Source organism: Penicillium crustosum (genome assembly GCF_028827405.1).
Source record: "Penicillium crustosum strain IBT 35664 chromosome Unknown utg000002l_segment0_segment0, whole genome shotgun sequence".
Classification (NCBI taxonomy): domain Eukaryota; kingdom Fungi; phylum Ascomycota; class Eurotiomycetes; order Eurotiales; family Aspergillaceae; genus Penicillium; species Penicillium crustosum.
The window spans coordinates 5,345,945-5,370,366 of record NW_026623123.1 but is presented as its reverse complement, the minus strand read 5'-3'; the positions used below and the strand labels follow the sequence as shown (position 1 = coordinate 5,370,366).

Genomic DNA, 24,422 nt, shown 5'->3' with positions numbered 1-24,422 from the left:
CTTTGGAAGTCCTCAAAAAGACATACCATAGGATCGTTCCTTCTTTCTTCTCCCACGCTCCTCCACAAGTCTTCTTCCAAGAGGTCTTTCCAGCTGACTTTTCAACCCTCCTTCCAACTCTCTTTGCAGCCTTCCTTTCCAACCTCTTTTCAAACCTCTTTCTAAACCTCCTTCCAAAGCGTATTTTTGCCATCATTTTCTACATCATGGCTGAAGCATCCGCTGTCGCACCCCCTCCTCCCAAAAGCAACAAGGAGAAGAAAAAGGAGTGGTGCGCTGCCGTCAAGAAGGGGAAGCGAGAGCGCAAGAAGGCCCGTCGTACCCGCATTGATGCCATCTTCAATGACTTGTTGAACAAGTACAATGCAATGGTGAGATCCTCTTGATCCACACCACACATAGGGTCTCTCTAGTGAGGTTCAAGCTGATATTATCTCTAGGGTAGCGCAGACCAAAGTGCTGCGGACTGTGCTGACGCCATTCGCGTTCTCAGAGAAACGGCTGAGGTGAGTATCCTGAATGGAATATATCTCCTATTAGAAATCTACCCAGTCTAACATCGTATATGCTCATAGGCACTGGGGGAGGAACGTAACCCCCACACACACGTGAAGAAAAAATAGGGGGTACATGGAGAAGGTTAAGGGAGGGGGGTATCGCATCATTACGGGGTTGTCTTTCTGCGTTCCGTTTTTGTCCCCTTCCATCTAAGTATCAGTCTTCTAACAAACAAATAACGCATTCTTTATTCTTTGGAAAGCGAGCACAATGTCTACTAGGAACCACAATGTTCAAATCTAGAATAGAGTGGCACTTGGCCGATAACATAAATGTCCATTACATAAAGATTGAGATAATCCATGTATTCCAAACACCGTTGACCGAAGAGATATCAAGCCACTTCGATCATGCAATGTGACGGAATTTACCTGGGTAGGTAATTGATCTTTGGTTCTGCCATACTGTACAGTCGACAGATATTGAGTCTGAAGCTTGGACAGACAGCCCATTTGCACATAATGTTACCCATGATGAGTTCCAGTGATGTGAAATCCAACGCCCGCAAGTTCCACAAATCTCGCCCCTCTGCTGCCATGAGATACCGTAAGAAGACACCAAGGCCTACAATTCGTTTGGCGGCCTTCGCCCAATATTGCCGAAGCATTGTTATGGACAGTGTAATCTACCGGACTATCATCCTCAGAGGGTGTGTTGCTCCGACATGCAAAATGCCTCGACGACAAAGTCCCAGACAGCAGTGAGCTTATGGTTCTCGCGGCGATATACGGTCTCCCGTATATCACACAAGGCCTATTTTGTACAAAAGAAGGTCAGTAGCTGCAGTAGGTCCAGGTGCAGGGAGTAGTGTTGGCAGAACTTACGAAGGGTGTGTGGGGAAGAGAGAAGAAAGAGAGAAAATGAGAGATGGATGGTTTTATGGGAGTGCATGCAGCCAATCACATGCTAAATTGACAACTCAGGAAATGAAGTTCTCGTCCTGCCAACGCCCAATTAGGTTTAGTAGCCATTTCTTTGTTCTTTGTTCTCTTTGTTTGCCATACGCCCCCCCCGGCGGGACCAATCAAAGTGGGGCCATACCTTCCCGATTTGGCCTAGTTCCATCTTTAATTGAGCCGCACTCAATGTTAGACCTCGAGAGTCGCTTTCCTTCCGTCAACATTCCTATAATTATACCTTTTCTATCTTTATCACCAACATACTGGGATACCTCGATTCTAAAGACATGAATCGAGCCAAAAAGGCATATGTCCCATTATATTCTCTTCGTACAATAATGCTATATTTATTTGATGGTGGAATATTGTTGACTTGCGTCTCTCGACAGGGAGCCTTCATTGGGTTGAAGAGACAAGCATAAAATTATAATGTCAATCGAGATCAGAGTCGATATCAACAGGTATGATTATATATTCTATTTTAAGACACTGGTCTGCAATGTGTGTCCCCCCTCACCCCACCGCCCCGAATGACCCAACGTCAAGCTCTATCCCCCCCCGTCTTCCTATGGCCTATGGCCCTGCGATTCTTCCACGGCGGGCTCTATATCATGATTAGCAATCCTTGAATATGACAGCAATTCAAAATACAAATAGGCACATACCAGTTGGCTCCGCCTCGACATTGTTCCCAGCCTCTCCAGAGACCGGGTCCACAAACGACTACTGATGTGCGGAGCTACGCTCTATATCACCATTAGCCACTGTCCATTAGAGCATAACAGAATTGGAGCTCTTATTCTGAGTAAATACATACGTACCCGCTTTCTCCAAAGCCGCTGCAGCCTGTTGCTCGGCCGCAGCCCACTTGGCCGCAGCGCGACGACGCCTGCGTGACCCACGCTTGGGAGCCTTTCACCTGTTAACAGACCATGTCTTGCTATATTTTATGAGACGCAGCTTACAACGTCTGGCGTGGTTCCTTGCTGGTGTAATAGACGCCATACCGTGGAGACCCTGGCATTGTGCGTGGCCTTCTTCTAGAGGTACTATCAGTATCCATCTTTCAGGAAGTCAACCGTCACCAAAGGAAGACTGTTTCATATGGCGGAGGATATCTCCCCACACAATTGAACCTACTTGGGCCTTCTCGTCCTTCTTTCGCCGCTTGGTCTTCGCGTGATTTGCCAGGTAGGGCCGGTCTGTTGGCTTCCAGTTTGGGGGAAGAGGAGGAGGTGGTGGTGGTGGTGGTGGTGGGCCAGCTGCTGAGGATACAATGGTGGCCATTGTATTTGCTTATAAAGAGAGATAAGATGAAATGAAAGCAAATAGAAGAAAGTTGAGATAAAAGAAAGTGAGGCGAGGAGGAAATGGGAGATGGGACTTGACTCTCGCAGCTCGACACGAGACCTAGCCAAAGTGGAGAAAGAGACCAGTCCTAATTCCTTCTACACCCAGTAGCCTATGTACAGCTAACTCCATTATCTTTAGTGAAGTGTTTTTCTTTTTCTGAACGCCAACGTTGCAGGATACTTCACCTAGCCGAGGGTATTTCAGGATAGATTAATATAATACCTACGATGAATCCAACACTCGACATCCACATGGATCACAAGGCAAACACCAGAGACAATATCTGGGAATTATCGATTTCAAGGATGCAGGTAATAATTTTATGAGGCAAAAGACGAAATGTTCAAGAAAATCAAGGGCCGAAAGGAAACCGCTGCGCAAAGCTCTCATCCATGCATAAGTTCGCTTGTAAAAGAAGACAAATCAAGACACCAAAAGAATTAATAACACACGTTAGTCGAATGAATTCTATGTCCACACCTCAGACGAAATACAGGAAACGGAATGGTGTAAAAATAGATAGATCGCTCAAAGAACTCCCGATAGAACGGCTTCGGTGGCTGCATACCTGTTAGTTGTGTCCATTAAGATATCGAGTAGATTATCACATACCAGAATTGATGTATGGACGCTTGGCGTCCAGGTTGACATCGAACCGTCTTTCGAGCTCCTGCTTGACGGTCTTCTTCGAGACCTTCATCAAGTCTGCAGTCGACAAGATCTTGCGGATCTCTTCGAGGATCTCATCATCAGGAGGGAGATGGCTGAGGTCTTCCATGCCAAAGTTGCTCATCATTTCAGACGGGGCGGCTGAGTAACGAGCGCCACCGCCTCCCAGAGGCAATTCGAGTTGCGAGACCGGGCGCGAGTTGGTATGGTACCCATACTCTGATTGCGGGAAGGGAGGCAGTCTGGTGCCGTATGAGTGTGCAGAGAATTCAGATCGGTCATCGCGTGAAGTCTGGGATTCCCAGAGCTCGGCTTGGTAGTCTTCCCAGATCTTCTTGGGAATGGAGTCGGGGTCGAATTTGCCTTCGTCGGAAATAACAACCTTGCGACCTTTCTCTCCGGTGATAATACGGGTGTTACCCCAGGAGAAGTCGTCCATATGCCAGAAGGAGTACAGTGGCAGGGCAAGGGAGAAAACGGGAATGGCTAGGAGGTAGATCAACATCCAGCCAATCATTTCCCACCTGCGCCTAACGAGGAAGATCAAGGCCTGTAGTCCGTAGATGACACCAAGAAGAATAAAAGAAGTGATGGGTAGCACATCTGGTTGAGTCACACACCAGTAGATCAGGTAAACGATATAGGCAACCGTGACTGGCTGAATGACTGTCATGAGCAAATCGATAAGCACAATGAATCGCATACTGAAACAACAGAAACCACACAGTTGTTGCAGCGGAATCAACTCCATCAAGTTGTGAACCGTAGAATTGATCCACCGGCGACGTTGGGAGAGGAAGACAGCGAAGCTTTCCGGTGCAACTGTCCAGGCATGGCAACGGAAGATGTACTTTGTCTTGAACTTCGGGTGATGCTTGATAAGAAGTGTCGTCAAGTAGCGATCTTCACCAAGGTGCAGCAGATTCTTCATGTGGAGGGTATCGACGCGGATTTCCGAGTAGGCGTCGACAACAGCCTTACTGACAAAAAGAGGCGTTCCGTTCTCCGCCGTGCGGACACGATACATAGTGAAACAACCGGGCAAGCAAGTGACGGATCCAAACAAACTCTCGAATGCCTTGGTCAGGTTGTGAGAGATGTAGTATTCGTAAACCTGGATCATTGTCACAATGGAGGTCTTGGCGTTAGACAAAGATGTCTCTCCACAGGCGCCAATAAGACGCGTATCAGAGAGGAATGCCGAAACAAACCGTGTGGCGGCATCGGGCGCCACCATGGTATCAGCGTCGACCTGCAAAATATACTCGTAGAATTGCGGATTGACGCCAATAATGTTCCGGATGTGATGATGCATCTCAAGCTCCATGGGGCTCATCGGCAGGTTGTAGTGAACACGGTTGAGGAAGCGCATAAGAACCATCTGGGAATCACGTTTTCCACGGTTACCAGGACGGGACACTTCAGAAGGCTTGCCAACTTTCACAACAACCAGGAAAGGAACGATGTGGCCCTGGACTTCGTAGAGACCAGAATAGAGCTTTGCCATATTATGCTGCTTCATACCCTCACCCAGACTCTCAAAGCTGAGCGGTTCGGGATCCACAGATTCGGGGACACCCAAAATGTCAAGGACGATGCGGGGAGTCGGACGATCGTTGCCCTGGCCAATAATCATACCATCACAGATAACGAGCAGTAGCTTGCGCTTGTCGTCGTAGCGCATGCGAGCCATAGAGTCCATGGCACGACGCAGTGACTCTTCGTCTTCGGTGTAAACCGGGACTTGGCAAATGATGAATTTGTCCAAATTCTCCGGAAGATTCTTTCTTCCGAATTGCAAAGCAGCTAAGAATTTGAAGCCAATAATGGTAACAAGCATGATCGAAATTGCGAGAATGAAGTATCGCGCAAACTGACAGCGAACTGAGTCTCGAGTGTCAACCTTACCAATGAAGAAGAGGTTGTCAAGGCAAAGTTGCATGCGGGACCTAAGTGCCGTGTCGAAGTTCAAGTCTTCCCAATACTTGGTCACATCCTCTCCAGCCTTTCCCTGGAAGATATCAACAAGTAGAGGGCTCATGTAATCGGTATCAACAGTGCCAGTGGCGTTCTTTCCTGTTGGCCGGCGAGCTACTCGGGGACCGGCAATGTAATAGGTCAGATCGTAGATTTTGCCGTGGATACTTGCAACTTTCTTGGAATTGCTGGTCGCCAACGTCTTCATTGCCTTTGCAGTATAACCAACGTAGCCTTTCTTGTAGTTCGAGCGCATCATAACCATTTGTTCATAGAACCAATCAGGGCGGGAGTCGTTAGTCCAATAGCGGAAATCGTGGTACTTGGCATTGATATCGAAGCTGGTGCTGGACGTTGTGGCTGCGGAATCATTCAGATTTGATCGATAGTCCAAGGGTACGCTGGGGTCCACTGTCCCACTGACACCCTGGCACAAAGCCGAGACTTGAACAGGGAAAAGATTGGTAGCGTCAGTGCCGGCATAGGCCTTGAGTGACTTCTGGGGAACAATGTCAGGGAAGTGGGATGGCATGAAGCTTCCAAGGTTGAAAACCACGCCTCGGATGGCAACATAAGAGTCTGCTGTACCCGCACCATTCTTACCGCTGAGCTCTGCCGTGTTGTAAACAGCCTGAGTTGGACAAACCACCCCAGGGAAACCAACAATCATGAAAACTGCTACACCACAGGCGAACCAAATGATCATGTTGATAGCGAGCTTTTCACGCCACGCAATCCGCACGTCCTTGCGCTTCATTCGCCCAACGAACCGGATCACAAAATCGGGGATGAAGAATGTGAGGAGATAGACAAGGAACATCCAACGACGACGACCCGGAGAGGTCGGAGCCTCGTCAACCTCCTCCATCTTCTTTTCGTTGTTCTTCTCGAGCATTTGCTCTTTAGTGTCAAGATTCTTAAACATATCACCGGAATTGAAGGCAGAACCTCCGGCATCAGAGCGTCCATCCAGTTCGCGGCTACCAAAGTAGCCTTGTTTGGGATCATCTCCATAAATAAAAGCGCCCGGAGAAGGGTCGGTGGGGTGAAGAAGGCGGAGTTTGGAGTCCGGGTTTCCACCGGCGGTTTGGAAGCCATCGCCTTGATCAGCGCCTGTGTTTCCATATGGTGGTATCACGCCCTCGCCCACTTTGGCGATATCTGCCCAGCATCTTTCGCTCAAGAAAACACCGGTGCTACCGACACGAGCTTCGTTGCCAGGCCATCGCTTTTCGTCAAGAACAACCTCTGACTTTTCCCGGTCGCTGCCCACCACAACATTGCCGATGTCAGCGAGACCAAGGAACTCTCCGAATGGAAGGAAGACACTATAATCGGCATTCCGGAGCCGAGAGCTAATTTCGGCGATACCAAATGTTTGGACCTGCATCCGCACACACTTGCTGTCGAACTGGTTGGCAATGCGACGATCATTGGGCTTGAGGCAAATGACAAAATAGGGATTGAGGTTCGAGGAGCTCAGGCATTTGTTCACAATCTCCAAGCCAGAAAGGAACTGGCCGGCGGCTCCCTGGGCTGGGCCGGAAGGCATTCCGCTCTTCCGGGCGCTGGCTCTCTTGGATCCTGCAAATTGGCTTTCTGGTTCGTCCCCTTCCTCGCTTTCGGGGTGGGCACTTGGGGCAGCGAAACGGGATGGGGGTCCGGTCTTGCGTCTAGCCATGCTAGGCATGCGGAGTGGCTTTGAGCTCACCTGAGCCTGCATGATTGCAGTCTTTTCTTGAGGGTGGGATATGGTCTGCAGAGCTTCCTGGTGGAACAGCTCACGCACAAAGTCACTCCGGGTAGAGCGCATCAAGTTCATCAAATCTCCCGAGATAACCTCTCCATTCTCCTCCAGCAGGCCGGTGGTGGAGTAGTCTACCTCACCGGCGAAATGCTTGACGGTGAATGCACTTCGGGTCTGGGACATATAGCCACCTGACCCACTGGTGCCACCCACAGAGATGGCGGGATTCTTGTTCTCGAAGCGCTTTCGCACGCTGTCCAGGAACTGTGCATCGGATCTTCCACGACGGGTTTGGTCATCCAAGATACTCAACAGACCGTTGCCATGCTTCAGCAGACCACGCACGGTATCCGTGTTATCAAAATAGCTTGTCGCAGCTACGGTGATCTCCTCGCGGTCCAGAATATCTGCTTTGTGGTCGAAGAACGACTGGAGGCAGTAGTTGTAGAGAGATTCAGTTGCGGCATTGCTGAGAAGCTGATCGAGGGTGGACCCTGTGGAAGGGGCCTGAGCAAAACCGGGGAAATCAACAATGGAGATGGTATTGGCGACACTGTCTTCGGCTGCACAAATCCTTTGGTTCACGGTTTCAATGACGTAGGTCACTAAGAGAGAATAAATAGTACGAGCAAATGCATCAGCATTCTCTCGCGCTCCCTTCGGGTCCAGCATGACCGTCACCCGCTCGCGGTGGATCGTCTTCGTCCGGTAGCCAAGGCTATTTTCCAGAGCATCAACACTGAGACCCAAGAACGCGGCGACATTGTCGAGGACCTCCTTATTCTTCACCACCGTTACACTCTCCCCGCCCTCGTGGGAATAGCCGCCGCTTTCTTCCGCGCCGGTGGTGGTAGACTGACCCATGGTGAATTCGAGTTGCCCAATGTGGAGGATACTGGCCAAGATCTGGCAGATCTCGGCAATTTCCCCTCGGGAAAATTCCAACTTCCGCAGCGCGGTTTTGAAATGCTGGAAGCCCTCCGTATCATTGATTCCGACCTTCAGCTGAGTTGGATGGCCGAGATAGCGCCAGCGTTTGTGGCTGACAGTTCCACCGGACAGCCTGCTACCAGTTTGAACATGGATACTATTCTCAAATCCGAGGTGTGCCTTCTCTTGCGCACTTGTTCCAGCGAGCAAGTAGTACAACGCATGGAAGCTTCGCTCTCCCGTAGGCACCGAAGAGATGCGGCTTCGTTCCAATCGGTAGTCAATGATCTTACCGCCAATCAAGGTGGGGTTCACAGAGGATGATCCATCATATTGAAGCTCAAGAAAAAGACCAGCTTTTGAAGCGGTCGGTGTGGTGACGGATTTGGTGGTTGTAAGGGTGTCGAACACAAAGGCGGCATATGAGAGTTTAGAGGAAAGGGGGGTCGATGAAAAGGATAAAAACGAAGACAGCAAGTGCGAGCGAATGGTCGTTTTTCCGGATCCACTCTCTCCTCTTTAATCGAACGTTAGATATAGACTTTATATAGAGTTGATTCAACTTACAAGAACACGATGGCTTGGTTCTCAGCGCGCGCACCCAGACGAGTGAAGGCGCGGCGCGCGAGATCTTCCGCTTCGCCCGCTGCACTTCCCTCTTTTCCGCCATCGGGCCCTTTGGTCGCCGATGAATATGTATTCAGAGCAATGAGGGCCTGGGACGACAGGCGGGCAGTTGGTAACCCAACATGAAACCTAAAACGCACGTTAGCTACACCGATATCATACTCATCAACAGGGTCTGGGATCGCCATACCGGCTAGCAAGATGGGCTGTGAGATGTGTATCAGACTGCAGGTGGGCGGGCAATGCGGGGAGTGAGGGCTGAGCGTGTGCCGGGCCACTCCCTGAGAAGGTGTTGGCCATATCTGGATCCCCTCAGTTGAGATCTGAGGGCGCGAACGAGTGTATGACGGGCAATGGGGACGTCAAGTATCGACGGAGCGAGTGGCTTGGGAAGCCTCGCAGCAATGGAACGAACGTGGAGCGAGGCGAACAGGAATGCCTGGTAGACTTGGCGGAATAAAGACCCCTAGCAACAGATCGAGATGGCACGCATCGGGGTGCCGAGGGGAGCAAAGATTCCACGAAGTTGTGATTTGAGGTGCAATGGCGAGAGTACAGGGTGAACGAGTGAGCGATACAAGAATCAAAGCAGAAGCAGAAGCAGAAGCAGAAAATCAGACGCTCAGAATGCAAGATCACAAAGGGAAAAAAAGCAACAAATCGATAAGAGGTCGGGGGGGGATGTGTATTTTACCATACAACACAAATTACTAGCTCGGTCGCTAAGAATAGGTGAACCTCGGGCATACCGATTAAACAGGGTCTATTTGGGGATTATTGGGTATTTGATTGGGTTCGGCTTCATTGGACGTGTCTCGGGTGGAATCCACTAGAGCTGATCATGTTCCCACAATAATAATATTTGAGAGACACGCAAGAGTAAGAGATATAAGAGTTAGAAATACGAAGTACGAAGTACGGAGTAAAAGTTAGCAAAATAGAAACAAAATACACGGATCAGAAAAGGCCGGGTTGGAATGTTTTTTTTTAATATATATTAGTCTCATATTGAGAGAGATCTCCACTCCAGCTGTTCCAGAGCTACCGGAGTACGGAGTACGGAGGTACTCTGTACTACCATGTATATACATAGTCAGTACAGGGTCCAAGTCCCTGGAACATGTCAGCTTCCATATTTTCAGCAATATTGACCTCCTTGCAAGGGACATATCAAAAACTCTAAAATAAATATGAGCCGGAATATGAGCCAGAATATGAGCCAGAATATAATGGACAAAAGGTCTGAAACTAGGGGGTTCGGTCTAAGAAGATAAAGTGGTTCGACATTCTCGCGACAATGAACAGGCCAGTAAACAAGCTAGTAGAGGTGGCACAGTGGATCAAGTCTCCGATCATACACTGTGTGGCGAAACTAGTCATCTGGTAGAGAAAAATATGTGAGACATGAGACATCCCAAATATAGTGCACATGTGCTATACATAACCTATTAATACATTAAATACACAGAATACAGATAATACAGATAATACAAAGAATACAATACCCCGTCTATCACCCTCTATGGGGTTCTGGGTCCCCCGGTGACTGTTTATCTGGGACATTTTCATTGGTCGGAACTTATCAAGCAGAAGCTCATCAGGGTGAAAGAGCAACAAACATCCCACCCATAGTTCAAAATTACAGGGGAAACCCCCGTGTCTTCCAATACTGATACAGACAGCTAAAAAAAAAACCTGGCCATGTCAACATTTAAAATTAGACAGAAACTTGAATCGTATGTATGCAATGGTTTTACTCTTCATTAAGACCAAAAAAAGAATGCCAAAAGCTTAACTACTGGACTGCAAAAGATCAAAACGATCGTCAGGATCGACGGTATTTTTCCATATCCCGTAATTTTCAACTCCATCGATTTCTTTCTCCCCACGCCTAACTTCTCGGTTGTTTTGTCTTCTTCCTCATCCGTTCAGGAGTTCCGTCTCCAGTCGCTCGCTCAATTATCCAAATCCTTGATCGTCCAACCCTGACCTGATCTAAATCCAACTCTCTTTCATCCTCTACACGCCAACTCTCACTGTGCATTTAACGAGACAAGCGACCAACACGAAAAGAGAGTACCCTCATGCGGTTGTGATAACGAACAGGCCGGACATCGCATCTTGCCGTTAACATCATTGACTCTTCGACCTCACGTTCGTCATGTCAAACCGTTATTCGGTCTTCTCCACGCAGTCCGCGGGTCTCTCAGCCGGACCCAGACCACAACATGGAACTCAGGTGTCAACAACAACATTATTGAATGCCCTCCATTCCTTTTATACTGCAGGCCAACCATATCAACTAGACTCCGCCACGACTCTGGTTGTGAATACATGGGTGACCGCAGCAACCACTTTACCCGATGGCCGAACTGGCGCCACGGTCGATCGTGATCTAGCTATCAGAGCTTGGGAACATGCCCGACGCCGCGCCGAGGATGGCTGTGTTGTCCTAGGGTATGTTTGAAATTTCATTTATCTAAAAATTATGAGTAAAAGTTATGAGTATTAACATGAAATAGCGCTCTTCATCAATCCACACCCTCATTGCTAGAACCGTTTATCACGGCGATCCCGGTGGAAACACCTGAGGTAGCTCTGACCGCGCTCTCCGCTCTACGACCCTTCCTCACTGCAGTTACCTCGTTCAACCCATCCTACTCTCTTCATTCGGCGTTGGCCGCCACTTACACTTTGTCTTTGCAAGGATCCGTCGTTGGTCTCTCCTTTGCCTTGTCCACCTCCGGCATTAATGTGCACAAGGGTCTCCTAGAAATTCAACCGGAGACCGGCTACCGTGCGTTTGATGCCTTCTACTATCTCCTCACCTCTACATCAACGGCTGCGGAGCGTGAATTTTTGGACCTGAAAAACCCGGCTGCATATACCTTGCTCAACCGATCAAACACATATGATCCTCCACACTATCTACCCACAGCCGATGATGCTGCGGCAGCGGAAGATTTCCGTGCTTCCTTGAAGGCTATTGGCATCAAAGGTGCTGCTCAACGAGGTTTACTATCAGTCCTTGCTGGTCTCCTGAAACTCGGCAATTCAGTTGGGTTCGAGGTGGACCAGGAAGATCTGGAAGAAGTCTGTGAGGATGCTGGAGGTCTTCTGGGAATTGATCCAGAGATCCTCCTTCATAAATGTTCCACCGATGAGCGGGAAGTGTTGATCGCCGGAATCTACGAGGCTCTTGTGGATTGGGTCATCAGCAAAGCAAACGAAGCCATCACAGCTGAGATTCAGGTTGCATTGGAAAATGATTCCAGCAACGGGGGTGGTGCAGCACAATGGTCAAACGACGACACTGTCAACCTGACTGTAGTCGATATTCCACGACCAGCTCTCGGTAAAGCGATCATGATGAGAGGCATCTTTGACGATGGTCTTGGTCTTAATGCAGAAATGAAGGATGATGGAATTCCTCTCCCGCCCATTGGAGCTTCTGTCATTAGCGAAATGAACTCCGCAGTGGCCCAAGTTGAACCAGACCTTAATATCACCACAGGCCTTGCCGGGCGAGAACGGGAACACGATCTTGACAAGCGGCAGGGGGTACTAGAAAAGGTTGGTGTTGAACTTGAGATTGACGCCTTTCTCCGACGCATTCTTTTCCCGGTTGATACCGAAGGTATCTCCGTGGGAAAACGTGGCCGATTCGATCTTCCCACCACTCTCAACAGTAGCCGTGTTTGGTACCACCTCTCCCTCCATCCGACTGATGACATGCCAGAGCAGCTCGCGTCATCGGCACCTACAGCATGGTCTGCGGGTGCAGTCTCCCGCCAATTGCGAGACTGGCGACTCCCAGAATGGGCCAACCGTCGCTTGAAGCAACTCGATTTCACCGCCGATTTCGACGTGGAGGAGTTTGTCGGTCGGTATGCGCGACTCGGTTGCGCCGAAGGCCAGGATGGTGTTGAGAACTGGATCATCGAGAGAGGCTGGAGCAATGGCGATGCTGTCGTTGGTGAACAGCGCGTGTGGATGCGCGAGGGGGCGTGGTGGGAAGCGGAGAGTATGCTGGATCTTAAGCCAGAAGAGACTCACGTGAATCCGTTCATGTACGGCCCTGCGTTGTACGAGCCAGGCTTCACCCCAGATGGCACTGCCATCAATGAAAATTCCAATCTTCTCGCCATGCCACCTGGTGGCGCCGGGGCCCCGAGTGTCATGGGCGGTGCCAAATCCATCGCCCCCAGTGCGCCATTCACCAACGCCGCCAATGCTGGTGACTACGGCTTGGGACGGAAAGGTGACGATAAAAAGGGAGACATTGCATACTACGACGAATATGGCCGCTACATCGGCGAATTCGACCCTGAGTTCGGTGATCCGAAGCACATTGAGAAGAAAACCATAACCTTGGGCCGTCGACTCTGGACTGGTTTTGTCTGGGCCCTAACGTTCTGGATTCCTTCTTTCGTGCTTCGATACGTTGGCCGTATGAAACGCCCGGATGTCCGCCTGGCCTGGCGAGAAAAGCTCGTCCTTGTGTTATTGATTCTATTATTTAACGCCGTTGTCTGCTTCTATATCATTGCATTTGGTGACCTTCTCTGTCCCAACAAGGACAAAGTCTGGAATGAGAGGGAAGTCAGCTGGCACACAACTGACGATAACTTCTTCGTCGGCATCCACGGCCGTGTCTACGACATCAGCAAATTCTGGCGCACACAACACAGTGACATAACTGGAGAAGACACAAGCTCGGACAACATGAAGCAATTTGGAGGAGAGATTTTAGATGCCTACTTCCCCCTCCTCTCAACCGTTATTGTGCCCCATTTGTTACATCCGATACGCTCGCCCTCCAGCATAACGACACGGATGCTATCGCACTTTCTACGGCCGAGCACAAATCCGGGGCACAGTCATTAACCACAACTTCGGCACTCCACAAGGATACCTGGTACGAAAAGATATTCTTGCCAAAGATTGGTACATACTACAAGGGTGATTTGGTTTGGACAAGAAAGACCATCCAGAAACAGGCCAACGATGATTCTCGCTACTGGGTTATCAAGGACCAAAAGGTGTATGACTTGACCGACTACTTCTACACACTCAAAAGGATGAACAATATCGACGAATACAGTTGGCTACCGTCGGCTGTGACTACTCTCTTCAAGGACAACATGGGCGAAGATGTCACAGACAAATGGCAGGATACAACGGATTTCAGGAATGCCCAGACATGTCTCGACTTTGTCTTCTATGTCGGCAAAGTTGATTTCCGTGACAGTCCACGGTGCACGGTCAACAACTGGATCCTGCTCACCTTCACCATTCTCATCTGCTCTGTCATCCTGATCAAGTTCCTGGCAGCTCTGCAGCTGGGATCCAAACGTCGGCCCACGCCCCAGGACAAGTTTGTCATTTGTATGGTTCCTGCATATACTGAGGGTGAAAACGATCTCCGGAAAGGTCTTGACTCTCTTACTGCCTTGCAGTACGACAACAAGAGAAAGCTAATCTTTGTCATCTGTGATGGTATGATTGTTGGTGGTGGAAATGACCGCCCCACGCCCAAGATCGTTCTGGACATTCTTGGGGTTGATCCTAAGATGGACCCACCGGCACTGCCATGCAAATCACTCGGCCAGGGAAGTGAACAGCTGAACTACGGCAAGGTTTACTCCGGATTGTATGAGTACGAAGGCAATGTCGTCCCTTATATTGTGGTCGTCAAAGTTGGCAAGGAATCCGAGCAGCGCAAGTCCAAGCCTGGCAATCGTGGCAAGCGAGACACGCAGGTCCTCCTCATGCAGTTCTTGAACCGTGTTCATCACCGCTCACCCATGTCGCCCCTAGAACTAGAGATGTTCCACCAAATCAACAACGTCATCGGCGTAGATCCAGAGCTATACGAATATTGTCTCATGGTCGATGCAGATACCACTGTCAGGGAGGATTCTCTGAATCGCTTAGTTGCCGCGTGTGCAGCAGATGCCAAGATCGCCGGTATTTGCGGCGAGACTAGTCTTCAGAACGAGGAACGCAGTTGGTGGACGATGATTCAGGTTTACGAGTACTACATCTCGCATCACCTGGCTAAGGCATTTGAGTCACTCTTCGGCAGTGTCACCTGTCTTCCTGGATGGTAAGTCGCTACGAGCTTTTTCTCTTTCGGGATAAAACTGATACTAACTGTGCTAGTTTCACCATGTATCGCCTTCGAACTGCGGACAAGGGACGTCCTCTCATCATCTCGGACAAAGTCATTCACGATTACGCTGACAATGATGTTGACACTCTCCACAAGAAGAACCTCCTGTCTCTTGGTGAGGATCGGTACCTGACAACCATTATGACTAAACATTTCCCATCAATGTCGTACAAGTTTATTCCCGATGCCTACGCAAGCACAGCCGCCCCTGATACCTGGAGTGTGCTCATGTCCCAGAGACGTCGCTGGATCAACTCCACAATCCACAACCTCGTGGAACTGGCAGCTCTGGAAGATCTCTGCGGTTTCTGTTGTTTCAGTATGCGTTTCGTCGTTCTCGTCGATCTGGTGGGAACTCTCATCCTTCCCGCGACCTGCGTATACCTCACCTACCTGATCTACCTAGTTGCTAGTCATACTGGTCCCTTCCCTATGATCTCAATTATCATGCTGGCTGGTGTATATGGTCTACAGGCGATCATCTTCATTGTCAAACGGCAGTGGCAACACATCGGATGGATGATCATCTACCTTCTTGCGTATCCGATCTACAACTTCATCCTGCCGCTGTATGCCTTCTGGAAACAAGACGATTTCGGATGGGGTACTACACGTATTGTCATCGGCGAGAAGGGCGACAAGCGAGTCATCGCCGTGGAAGATGAGCCCTTCGACCCACGCAGCATCCCACTCCAGCGCTGGGATGACTACGCCATGGCCAATAACCTCCCTGGCCGCCGCGGTGATCTCAGCGCCAGCCAAGAGAAGATCTACGCTGCTGGCCGATACGACGACATGGCTATGGAGATGGATGACATGCACTCGCAATACTCATCTGTCAAGCCAGCCTCCACCATTCTCACCGGATTCCCAGGCCAGGGCCGCCACCACCCCTACCTACCCCCGCAGTCGCCCGCACCCTTCGTTGGCGGCAACATGCCAGGCAACCGCAACTCGCACATGTCAAACTTCTCCCGCTACACGGACATGCCGCAAGCAGGCGCTCAGATGGGTGGCCACTCTGCCCAGGCCTCCCGGCACATGTCCATGGGTGGCCTTAGCGCCTACCAGGACAACCCGATGGCCGCGAGCAGACACAGCGTGGGCATGATGCAGAGCAGTGATAACCTCCTCGGCAATGCTGGCTCTCGCAGCCCCCTGCCTCAGTACCTCTCTCGACCTGCCAGCACTGCCTTTGATTTCCGTTCTGCCAGTGGACCCGATGAGGGTGCCATTACCGAGGCAATTCGCGGTTGTCTGGCCGAGGTTGATCTAGATACTGTCACCAAAAAACAGGGTAAGTTTCCAACTCTATCTCTACGATAATTTTACAGTTTACTAATCGTATCCCTATAGTCCGCGTTCTCGTCGAACACCGCCTGCAAACCTCGCTCACGGGCGACAAGCGAGCCTTCCTGGACCGACAGATCGACCAGGAATTGGCTAACATGTGATTTTTTTAAACTTGTAATATGCACTCTGCATCCCCATTCATCTAGCACGTGTTTTTCTATTTTTTTCTGATATGGGGTCTCGGCATCTCCGGCGTTCTTAAGGAGTTTTGGTCTCTTTTCTTTTTCGAGCACAGCATCCAGCGTCCTGGTCTTTGAGCTATTATGCTCTATAGTCTTCACTTAATGGGATCTTTTTTTTTTCTAGCGCCTAGTGACAATAATATATGTTTTGATGATGTTGGATCTAGGCCTCGGTTGTTTTTGTAAATCTTGCATCGTAGAACCGAGAACTCTCATTTTGCGATCTCGCTGTGTCCTACATTCCAAGTTGACACAAAGGTTGGAAATATATCGAGTCCTTCGGTATCGACAAAGCCCTACATCTTCACTACATCTTCATTTGTTAGTCTAAAAGTTGATGAGCGCCATCACCCTCATTATATATGTTGTAGCAGTTCGGTGTTCAACATGATAATTAGAATCACCCAACATGATGGCCTCTTGTGGGCAACTAAAGTCTGAAAGGTATCATGTCACTGGATATCCACATTGCTAGATGCTGGGCCTAACGATGCACAATATTCTTATACTGATCCAGTAGCTTCCTGAACCCCTTCGAGTGATGCGACGTGAGATGATGATAGTAATGATCCCTGGCAGCATCCATAATCGCTTTCACCTTCTCTACGGGAACCTTTTCTTTACGATCATAGGTATACAGACCATTGACCTCCTGCTCAATATCACATCTAGATCGGAAAACAAACACATATTAGCAGACGTTCCCGGATCCCAATTCCAGTACCAAGAATGATGCATGCAACATACAACTGAGTCCAGACAAGACCACAAATATGTCCGGGTTTTACAACCGCCATAACCAGTTTCTCAAATCGTACCAAGAAGTCTGCTGGGTCGCTGGCAGTCGTATACCCCCAGTCCCGCTCGCCGGCAGCAGCAGAGCCCTTAGGCGGTGCGATATTAACCCCGCCAAACTCACTGCAGATCACTGGCGCACCAGGCGTATGCTGGGCACCTTCGTCGAGGATCACGGAGCCGGAAAATCCCGAGTAGATCGGTTTGGTGAAGACCGAATGTCCACCTTTCAATTCGAGGATCCCTAACATGGTGGCACATGCTGCGCTCAGATCGACTGAGTCGCTGTAGTCGTGGAAGGTTGTTAGGTCGGTTTTGACGTGTTCCCAGCCACAGTTGTCGTTGATTGGTCTACTGGGGTCGAGGATCCTGTATTTTTGCATTAGCTAGTTCATCCATTTCCTTCTTGGCGACGCGGACACATTGGAAATGCCACCACCCGGGGTGGGTCATACTTGGTCAAGTAGTACAAAGCGCGAACATGGTTGCGCTGCTCGATATTGTCCTTCAACGCAGATACGCCCCACGACTCATTAAGCGGCGTCCAGGTGATCAGGGATGGGTGATTGATATCCCTCTTCACGGCTTCGGTCCACTCGCTGGTAAATCGCTCAATGTAGTCCGCATCGAACTCGTAGGCATTTGCCATCTCACCCCAGACGAGGAAGCCCATCCGGTCTGCCCAGTAGTAGAAGCGCGGATCTTCAACTTTCTGGTGCTTGCGACATCCATTGAAGCCAAGCTTCTGCGCTAGCTCGATATCTGTCTTCAGAGCCTCTGAGGAAGGAGGTGTCATGCCCGTTTCGGGCCAGTATCCCTGGTCCAGGAATAGCATCTGGAAATACGGCTTTCCGTTCAGTCGGAATGTTCCATCGCCGTTCTGCCAGGATAGACTGCGCATTCCGGTCGTAGTCTGGACTTCATCAACCAGACCGCCACCCCCATCAAACAGCCGAAGCGTAATATCATAGAGAACAGGATGCTCCGGAGCCCAGAGTGCAACACCCCGACTCCAGACCCCGTCAACACCAAACAGCTGTGGGTCCTGCGTCTTCAACTTCTCCACCGCACCTTCAGTAACCTTTATACCCAGATCAAGTGCAACAAAGGTTTTATCACGCAGAAGCTCACCGTCCACCTTCGCAACACTCAGCCCTCCAAGCGATACCTCAACCTCAACCTTCGCCGCACTTCCAACCCGACGTCCGGCAACATGAACCTTTGCATGCAACTGACCGAGCTCAATATCATCAGAACGAATCACCGTCCCTCCACTTCCACATAGCAACCGCATAGCCGGAACACTCTCCAACCAAACAGACTGCCAGATACCACCGCTGGGGGTGTAGAAGATACTCTCCGGGACAGGCTTCCAGAACTGTTTCCCACGCGGCTGGGTCATATCATAAGGCGAGTCTCTAACACGGAGAGTGAGACGAGCCTCCGTAGCACCATCAACCAGGACGTCAGAGACATCTATATCGAATGGCACATGTCCGCCACGATGTCCACCGACAAGAACACCGTCTACCCAGACAGAGCACTCGTAATCGACGGCACCGAAGCGAAGGAGGAGTCTGTTTCCCTTTTGTTTTTCGTCGGGTGTGCGGATGTCTGTGATGCGTCGCTCGTACCACATTACCTCGTGCGCTTCGATGAGGTTTATGCCCGATGCTGGGGTTTGGAATGCGTAAGGAACTGTTATCTGATGGGAAGTTTGTTCTTTTAGGCTTGTTTTGGGCCATTGGGAGATTAGACCTTCGTCTTTGTCGTCGAAGGTGAAGGTCCAGGGACCGTCTAGGGTGGTCCAGTTTAGAGGGGTGCGTTGGAAGTCAGGGCGGGGGTAGGATGTTGACATTTTGGAGATTATGGTAGTTTAGTTATTTAGTTTAATGGAGGGGTTTATGGGCTCTTGGGAGTTGTAAATTGATTAATAGGGGGTGGGAGAGAAGTGCGTTGTTAAGGTCAACGACCCCGCGTCTAACGTCACTCGCCACAGGGAGCATACGCATACCGAGACGTCGATCTCACTCGAAGTTATCTATGAGGTTGATATTAAAGGGTTCATGTGCATACATATGTAGTCGCATTTATGCTCAAAAACAATAGCATCCTTCAAAACAACTTAGATTGGAGAATGTCTTCTAATGGCAAAATCTCATTGATGATTGGGGGATATCAAAAGAGTAAAACATCAACATAAAAACCCAACTTATTGGAAAACTCCTCTGAAGTCGATGCCAGATCTCCCTGGGATCAATTCAGACTATCCAATCCTTTCCTCCTAATGCGCACCGCGAAAAAAATATAAAAAAATAAGACAAAAAGAGGCAGGATATGGTCAAGACCATCCTTGCTCTATCGCACGCAGATCTTGGATATCTCGTTTTCTTTTCTTGACGCCTTCATTGCTTGCGTTCCGTGGTATCAATCAACAAGAAGACCGACAAAAAGACAACCGAAAAAAAAACACGCTGGGAATGAAAAAAACAAGACAAAAACAACTCAACCAAAAAAAGGGTATACTGCTGCAAATGGATATTTTGGTTTTAACGCGGTGGCCCAATTGGGGCCGGGTATCCAGAAGTAGAATTGGAAGTGCTAGGACGACCACTATCAAAAGAGGTGCGCGGGTCATGCTTGGGTGTCATGTCACCCGGCGCGGTGCCGAAGGGGAACTTAGCGTCAAAGCGCGTGGGCCAGCCATTGCTGGTACTGCTCTTGTGGCTGTGCGAGCTCCCCAGGACGGGCACATCGTCTTCGGGGAGGTTCACGCCAGAGTCGTTCCATGGGTTGCGATAGCCGCTATCGCGCGACTCCATGGAGACGAGTGAGGCCTTGGAGGCGTTGCTCGAGGCGTGTTTGAAGAATGATCCCGGTGAGGCGGAGTGATTCTTGCGGCCAATGAACGAGGAGAAGGACGAGATGCTTCCGGGCTTACGGAGGCGCTCGAATATCGAGCCTCGTTCACTGGTCTCATCGGAGAAGTTCGGCCGGGTGGGCGAGTCGGTCGAGAGGGGCGCTGGGGCGTGCTGCAGTAGCTTCGAGTCGAAGAAGGGCAGCGACTCTTCGAACGAGTCGGATTTAGGGCGCGGGATAGCACCCTTCACAGTGTTCGCGTCGAGTCCATGCGCAACAAGACGGGAAATCAGGAAGTCAATCGCATCCTTTAAGCCACCGGCGTTGTTGCGCGTGTATCCGAGGACCACACGGTCTTCAGGCCCGGGAGTGGGAGACGAGGAGCCTTCCTCGTGGGTAGTAGGGAGATCGGTACCAACATCCACGTTGATATCGACCTCGTACTGTTCCTTGAGCTTGGTCCGAACATCAGCAAGGAAGTCAGAGCACTTAAAGTAGTCCTGGAGTTCGATGGAGCTCTGGAAGTGAAGCTCGTGGCTCTCTGGCACCATGCCAAGCAATGCGTCGACCGCTTGGGGGACCTGATACTCAGGGCCGGAGATGGTGACAACGTCACTAGCAAGTTCAGTGCTTGGGAACTCGATCTTGCAGTTCCATTTCTTCTCCAGTTCATCGATCTCAGCCATACGGGCCAATAGCTCGCGATGGTATAGGCGATTGATGACGACTCTCTCAGCGACGTATTCGGCATCCTGAAAATTTGTAAGTTTCTATCATGAGATCAAAACTGTATATACTGTAAACACTTACAACTTTCTCGACCATGTCCATAATCTCCTGCTTGACAAGGTCCAGACTTTGAGCGTTGCGAGCAGGGGTCCGACAGATCACGTTGTCAACCTTGATGTCGTCATCCTCCTTGCCCATGCCGCCGCGGTCCATGGCATTGGAGAACTTCACGAAGACAGAGTATTTCTTCATGATGCGCTGGATATGTTGTCCACCAATTCCGATGATCCGCTTGTGATACTGGTCAGGCACGTGGAACGAGATCGATGCAGGCATCTCCTGCTCAACCAAGTCCAGGCCATTCTTGGTTGACTCATACTGGTTGCCGCACACGTCGATATAGAAGTTATACTCGTTGAACCCATCGAAGATGATCTGGACATTACCTGAGTGCGAGTCAGCATCTCGTATCAAAGGTGGAATGTCTAGTAAAACTCACTCTGCCCCATGATCTTGTTGATCTTTCCGTTCTTCTTGCCACTAACAAACTCCTTGTGCTCGTTGGCCAGCTCAATCTTCACCCGCATCTGGTATTGGCTTCGCATCACGAAGGGAATCTGATTGATGACGGTCATAGCAGCCTTGACTGCATCATCGGAACCGTTGATCGTGAAAGTCAGATTGTCAAAGCTGACCTCCGCTTCCGAGTTGGTACATATATCCGATAGCATGGAGCGAATATCGGCAGTTGAGGGAGCACGGAGACCACCTTGGGCCGGGTCGGGCATGATGATCCACCACGAGGCACTATAGAATTGACCAGCCTGTACGTTCAAAAATTAGCCAATAATTCCGCCAAAGTGTCACGAAGCGACGCACCAGAGCCATGATTTCCCGAACTGTCCGCTCAACGTGCAACACCTCGGTGCCTTGAATCCGAACAAGGCCACGTTGGCTACCCAGTTGCGGGAAAAGAACATAAGACCCATTCATTTCCATCACCTTCCGGACCTTATCCAAACGATCGAGCAAGATGTTGTCGATCTTGCTCGAGCTGACAACCACATCCTTGACAAAAATCTTCACCCCCATCACCAGTTCTCGTAGCTTCTGCTTGGCGCGAGCAATCTGTTCCGGGGTCTCGCCCGTAATATAAACCTCATCCTCACTTCGACGGTTCGCACCGGGGGGGATATAGCCGAAAATTTGGGGGAAAGGCGGAGGGAAATAAATAGCGGTGCCTGTAGCAGCCTCGATGAGCTTGATGTTCTTGCGGGTGCGACCACAGACCAAGGTGTGCATAGTCGAGTCCAATTTGATAGCATCCACATGGCGTTTGAGCTGGTCTCCGGTTAGTTTGCCGGCCTCACGACACACGCACAAAAAGACGTACTATTTGGTCAATCATGATCAAAACCCGGGTTTTGGCATGTTCCGAGCTCTCCAAGTCGCCGTAGATGGCAACCCGGAAGCGCTGGTCCAAGCCATTGTCCGACGCATAGCCATAGGACGAAACCACCGCACTATCTGCATCGTGGAGCTTGGGAGTCAGCAGGAAAATGTCCGCTCCGGTGTAGGCGGCCAAAGTGTCGAGATGCTCGAGGACGCTAGCTCTAATTCCTTTCGGTGATCCATCTATAATCAGATGCATATCCACATCGACGGTCGCACATCGCTAGTGAACGGTCCGAAGTTAGCAAGGGATGCCTGAGGACCTGAAAATCCTGCTGGTGCTAGATCCCAAAAAAATTCGTCCACGTACCAGCATGATCGGGGTCTCATTCAAGATTCTCGCCCGCATCTTTCGTGCCATCTCCCCATCACCTGTCACACAGACGTTGGTCACCAACCCGTTCGGCCGGCGTTGTAGCGATGGCACAGCCTTGGCCTCGGAGGTCGTGAGCGTAGCTTCCACGCGTCCTCCTTTCTCTTCCGTTATCTTCCGACATAACCTCTGCAAACCCTCAACATTGTTGGTGTGAACGGGAAGCTGGTGCACCGATGTGCCCTCTAGGGTGCCTTCCGGGAAAGTCCAGCGCTGGAGAGCGCCGGGACTGGCGTGGAGCACATCTTCGACATCGGGGCCGGCGAGAGTTGACGAGAATGGGACGTTAAAGGACAGATTGACTGTAGGGTCGATACTAGTCGGCGGTGTCATGGGCGGCGCACCGTGTGGTCGGCGAAAAGCCATGTCGGTGTGAGGTCTAGACATCCCGAAAGTCGGCGTCATTCGTTCCCAACCATGACGGGCCTGGCCCGTAAAGTTGGATATCTTGTGCATGACTAGGTAGAGAAATCTCTAACCCCTTGAGCGAGTCGAGGGGATAGAGAGAGAGGGAGAGAGTGGATGGATTGGGTTGGGGTGTGGGAAGGAATCAGGCCGTTCTCGACAGGGATGGGAATGACCTGTGTGGGCGTTTCGACCCGGGAATGGTGGAAACGAAGATCGATGGGGCCAACCAACGCAAATTCTCTATGAGAAGGAAAAAAAAAGAAATGAGATGAAAATAAATATAAAATATAAAATATAAACTCTGAAATATGTGTATATATCTTTCACATCCAAATAAAAAATAGAAGAAAAAGAAAACAAAAACAAGAGGGAAAAAAAATTAGGTGTCGTCAGTCCTTGCGGGTCTACTTAATTTTGCAGTTTTTTGGGAAAGATTTATATGTACGGAGTATGTATTCTTGGTGGATTGTTTAGTTGAGATTAAGACATATAGCTAGTAAAGGACAGGATCCCTGAACTTAACATCTTTTTCTTCGAATCCACATTGTCCTTAATCAAGAATGCAGGATCTTGAATGTCCATTCGCAAGGGTCTTCTTGGCAAATGGGAATCTAGCCAATATTGGATACTTAGCACCCGATACAGCACATCCCATCACATCTAAACTACTCCGTACCTGGCCAGTTATCCCAGTAAAATTACCCTTTGAGTCCCTAGAAACCTTGAAACCATGTCTCACACCAACTCTGCCCTCGAAAGTGGATATATGAAAGTGATAGGATGCTACGGAGTACGATGAGGTGACTATTTTGCGCCTCAAGGCTGTGCATTCACCTTTTCGAAGCCTTCAGGTACTTTCAGGATCCGAATCATTCCGTACCGTACCAAGCATACACGGGTCGATCCTTTCATAGGCCCCGGGATAGAGAACCCTGTATGCCGCCGTATCTCAATTCACCTTAAGATAGGACTTTGCCACCGGCTGGGCCGGGAAAACTGAGGGGTCAGGCCTGGTTTGGCCTGGTCAGGCATTGTGGAGCTAAAAGGTTGATCATACCTGCTGATGCCTAAGCGGGATTCTGACTTCTGATGTCTAGACTTTACGGCCCCGGGGGACAACCTATTGTGCTTCCGATACAATACACTGTACGGATTAATTGCAAATTCACACTAGTAGTACCTACTATTTACTATGTATATATGCATAAATGATACAGATGATTGCTATATAGTACATAGTATATCCTGCAATGCACTGGGAACTGGGAATTATTGCCCATAAACTTCCCCTCATATAGTCGACGTCATCTTCTCGTATAGGCGGTAGTGGGTCACT

At 49.9% G+C, this 24,422-nt stretch overlaps 7 protein-coding genes across 7 annotated transcripts; 3 read left to right on the top strand and 4 right to left on the bottom strand.

Annotated features, from left to right (window-relative positions):
- Positions 1-206: 206 nt before the first annotated feature.
- On the top strand, positions 207-623 carry N7487_005537 (uncharacterized protein; the record flags this gene model as incomplete). Its single annotated transcript, XM_056873284.1, has 3 exons — positions 207-371; positions 441-506; positions 576-623. 3 exons carry the CDS (start codon positions 207-209, stop codon positions 621-623), a joined length of 279 nt encoding a protein of 92 aa, XP_056731004.1.
- A 408-nt stretch (positions 624-1,031) lies between these two features.
- N7487_005536 (uncharacterized protein) lies at positions 1,032-1,262 on the top strand (the record flags this gene model as incomplete). The annotated part of the gene is made up of 1 exon (XM_056873283.1): positions 1,032-1,262. One exon carries the CDS (start codon positions 1,032-1,034, stop codon positions 1,260-1,262), a length of 231 nt encoding a protein of 76 aa, XP_056731003.1.
- Positions 1,263-2,023: 761 nt separating this feature from the next.
- On the bottom strand, positions 2,024-2,744 carry N7487_005535 (uncharacterized protein; the record flags this gene model as incomplete). Its single annotated transcript, XM_056873282.1, has 5 exons — positions 2,024-2,061; positions 2,123-2,180; positions 2,275-2,376; positions 2,423-2,497; positions 2,598-2,744. The coding sequence occupies 5 exons, from the start codon at positions 2,742-2,744 to the stop codon at positions 2,024-2,026; spliced, it is 420 nt and encodes a 139-aa protein (XP_056731002.1).
- A 594-nt stretch (positions 2,745-3,338) lies between these two features.
- Positions 3,339-9,060, bottom strand: chsE (chitin synthase class Va; the record flags this gene model as incomplete). Its single annotated transcript, XM_056873281.1, has 4 exons — positions 3,339-3,370; positions 3,423-8,650; positions 8,701-8,889; positions 8,951-9,060. 4 exons carry the CDS (start codon positions 9,058-9,060, stop codon positions 3,339-3,341), a joined length of 5,559 nt encoding a protein of 1,852 aa, XP_056731001.1.
- A 1,861-nt stretch (positions 9,061-10,921) lies between these two features.
- On the top strand, positions 10,922-16,457 carry csmB (putative chitin synthase; the record flags this gene model as incomplete). Its single annotated transcript, XM_056873280.1, has 5 exons — positions 10,922-11,217; positions 11,283-13,539; positions 13,584-14,869; positions 14,926-16,232; positions 16,292-16,457. The coding sequence occupies 5 exons, from the start codon at positions 10,922-10,924 to the stop codon at positions 16,387-16,389; spliced, it is 5,244 nt and encodes a 1,747-aa protein (XP_056731000.1). The 3' UTR covers positions 16,390-16,457.
- A 497-nt stretch (positions 16,458-16,954) lies between these two features.
- Positions 16,955-19,123, bottom strand: N7487_005532 (glycoside hydrolase family 2 protein; the record flags this gene model as incomplete). Its single annotated transcript, XM_056873279.1, has 3 exons — positions 16,955-17,138; positions 17,218-17,634; positions 17,721-19,123. 3 exons carry the CDS (start codon positions 19,121-19,123, stop codon positions 16,955-16,957), a joined length of 2,004 nt encoding a protein of 667 aa, XP_056730999.1.
- Positions 19,124-19,814: 691 nt separating this feature from the next.
- N7487_005531 (KH domain protein) lies at positions 19,815-23,134 on the bottom strand (the record flags this gene model as incomplete). The annotated part of the gene is made up of 6 exons (XM_056873278.1): positions 19,815-20,876; positions 20,935-21,299; positions 21,353-21,677; positions 21,733-22,194; positions 22,247-22,528; positions 22,616-23,134. 6 exons carry the CDS (start codon positions 23,132-23,134, stop codon positions 19,815-19,817), a joined length of 3,015 nt encoding a protein of 1,004 aa, XP_056730998.1.
- Between the last annotated feature and the right edge of the window lie 1,288 nt (positions 23,135-24,422).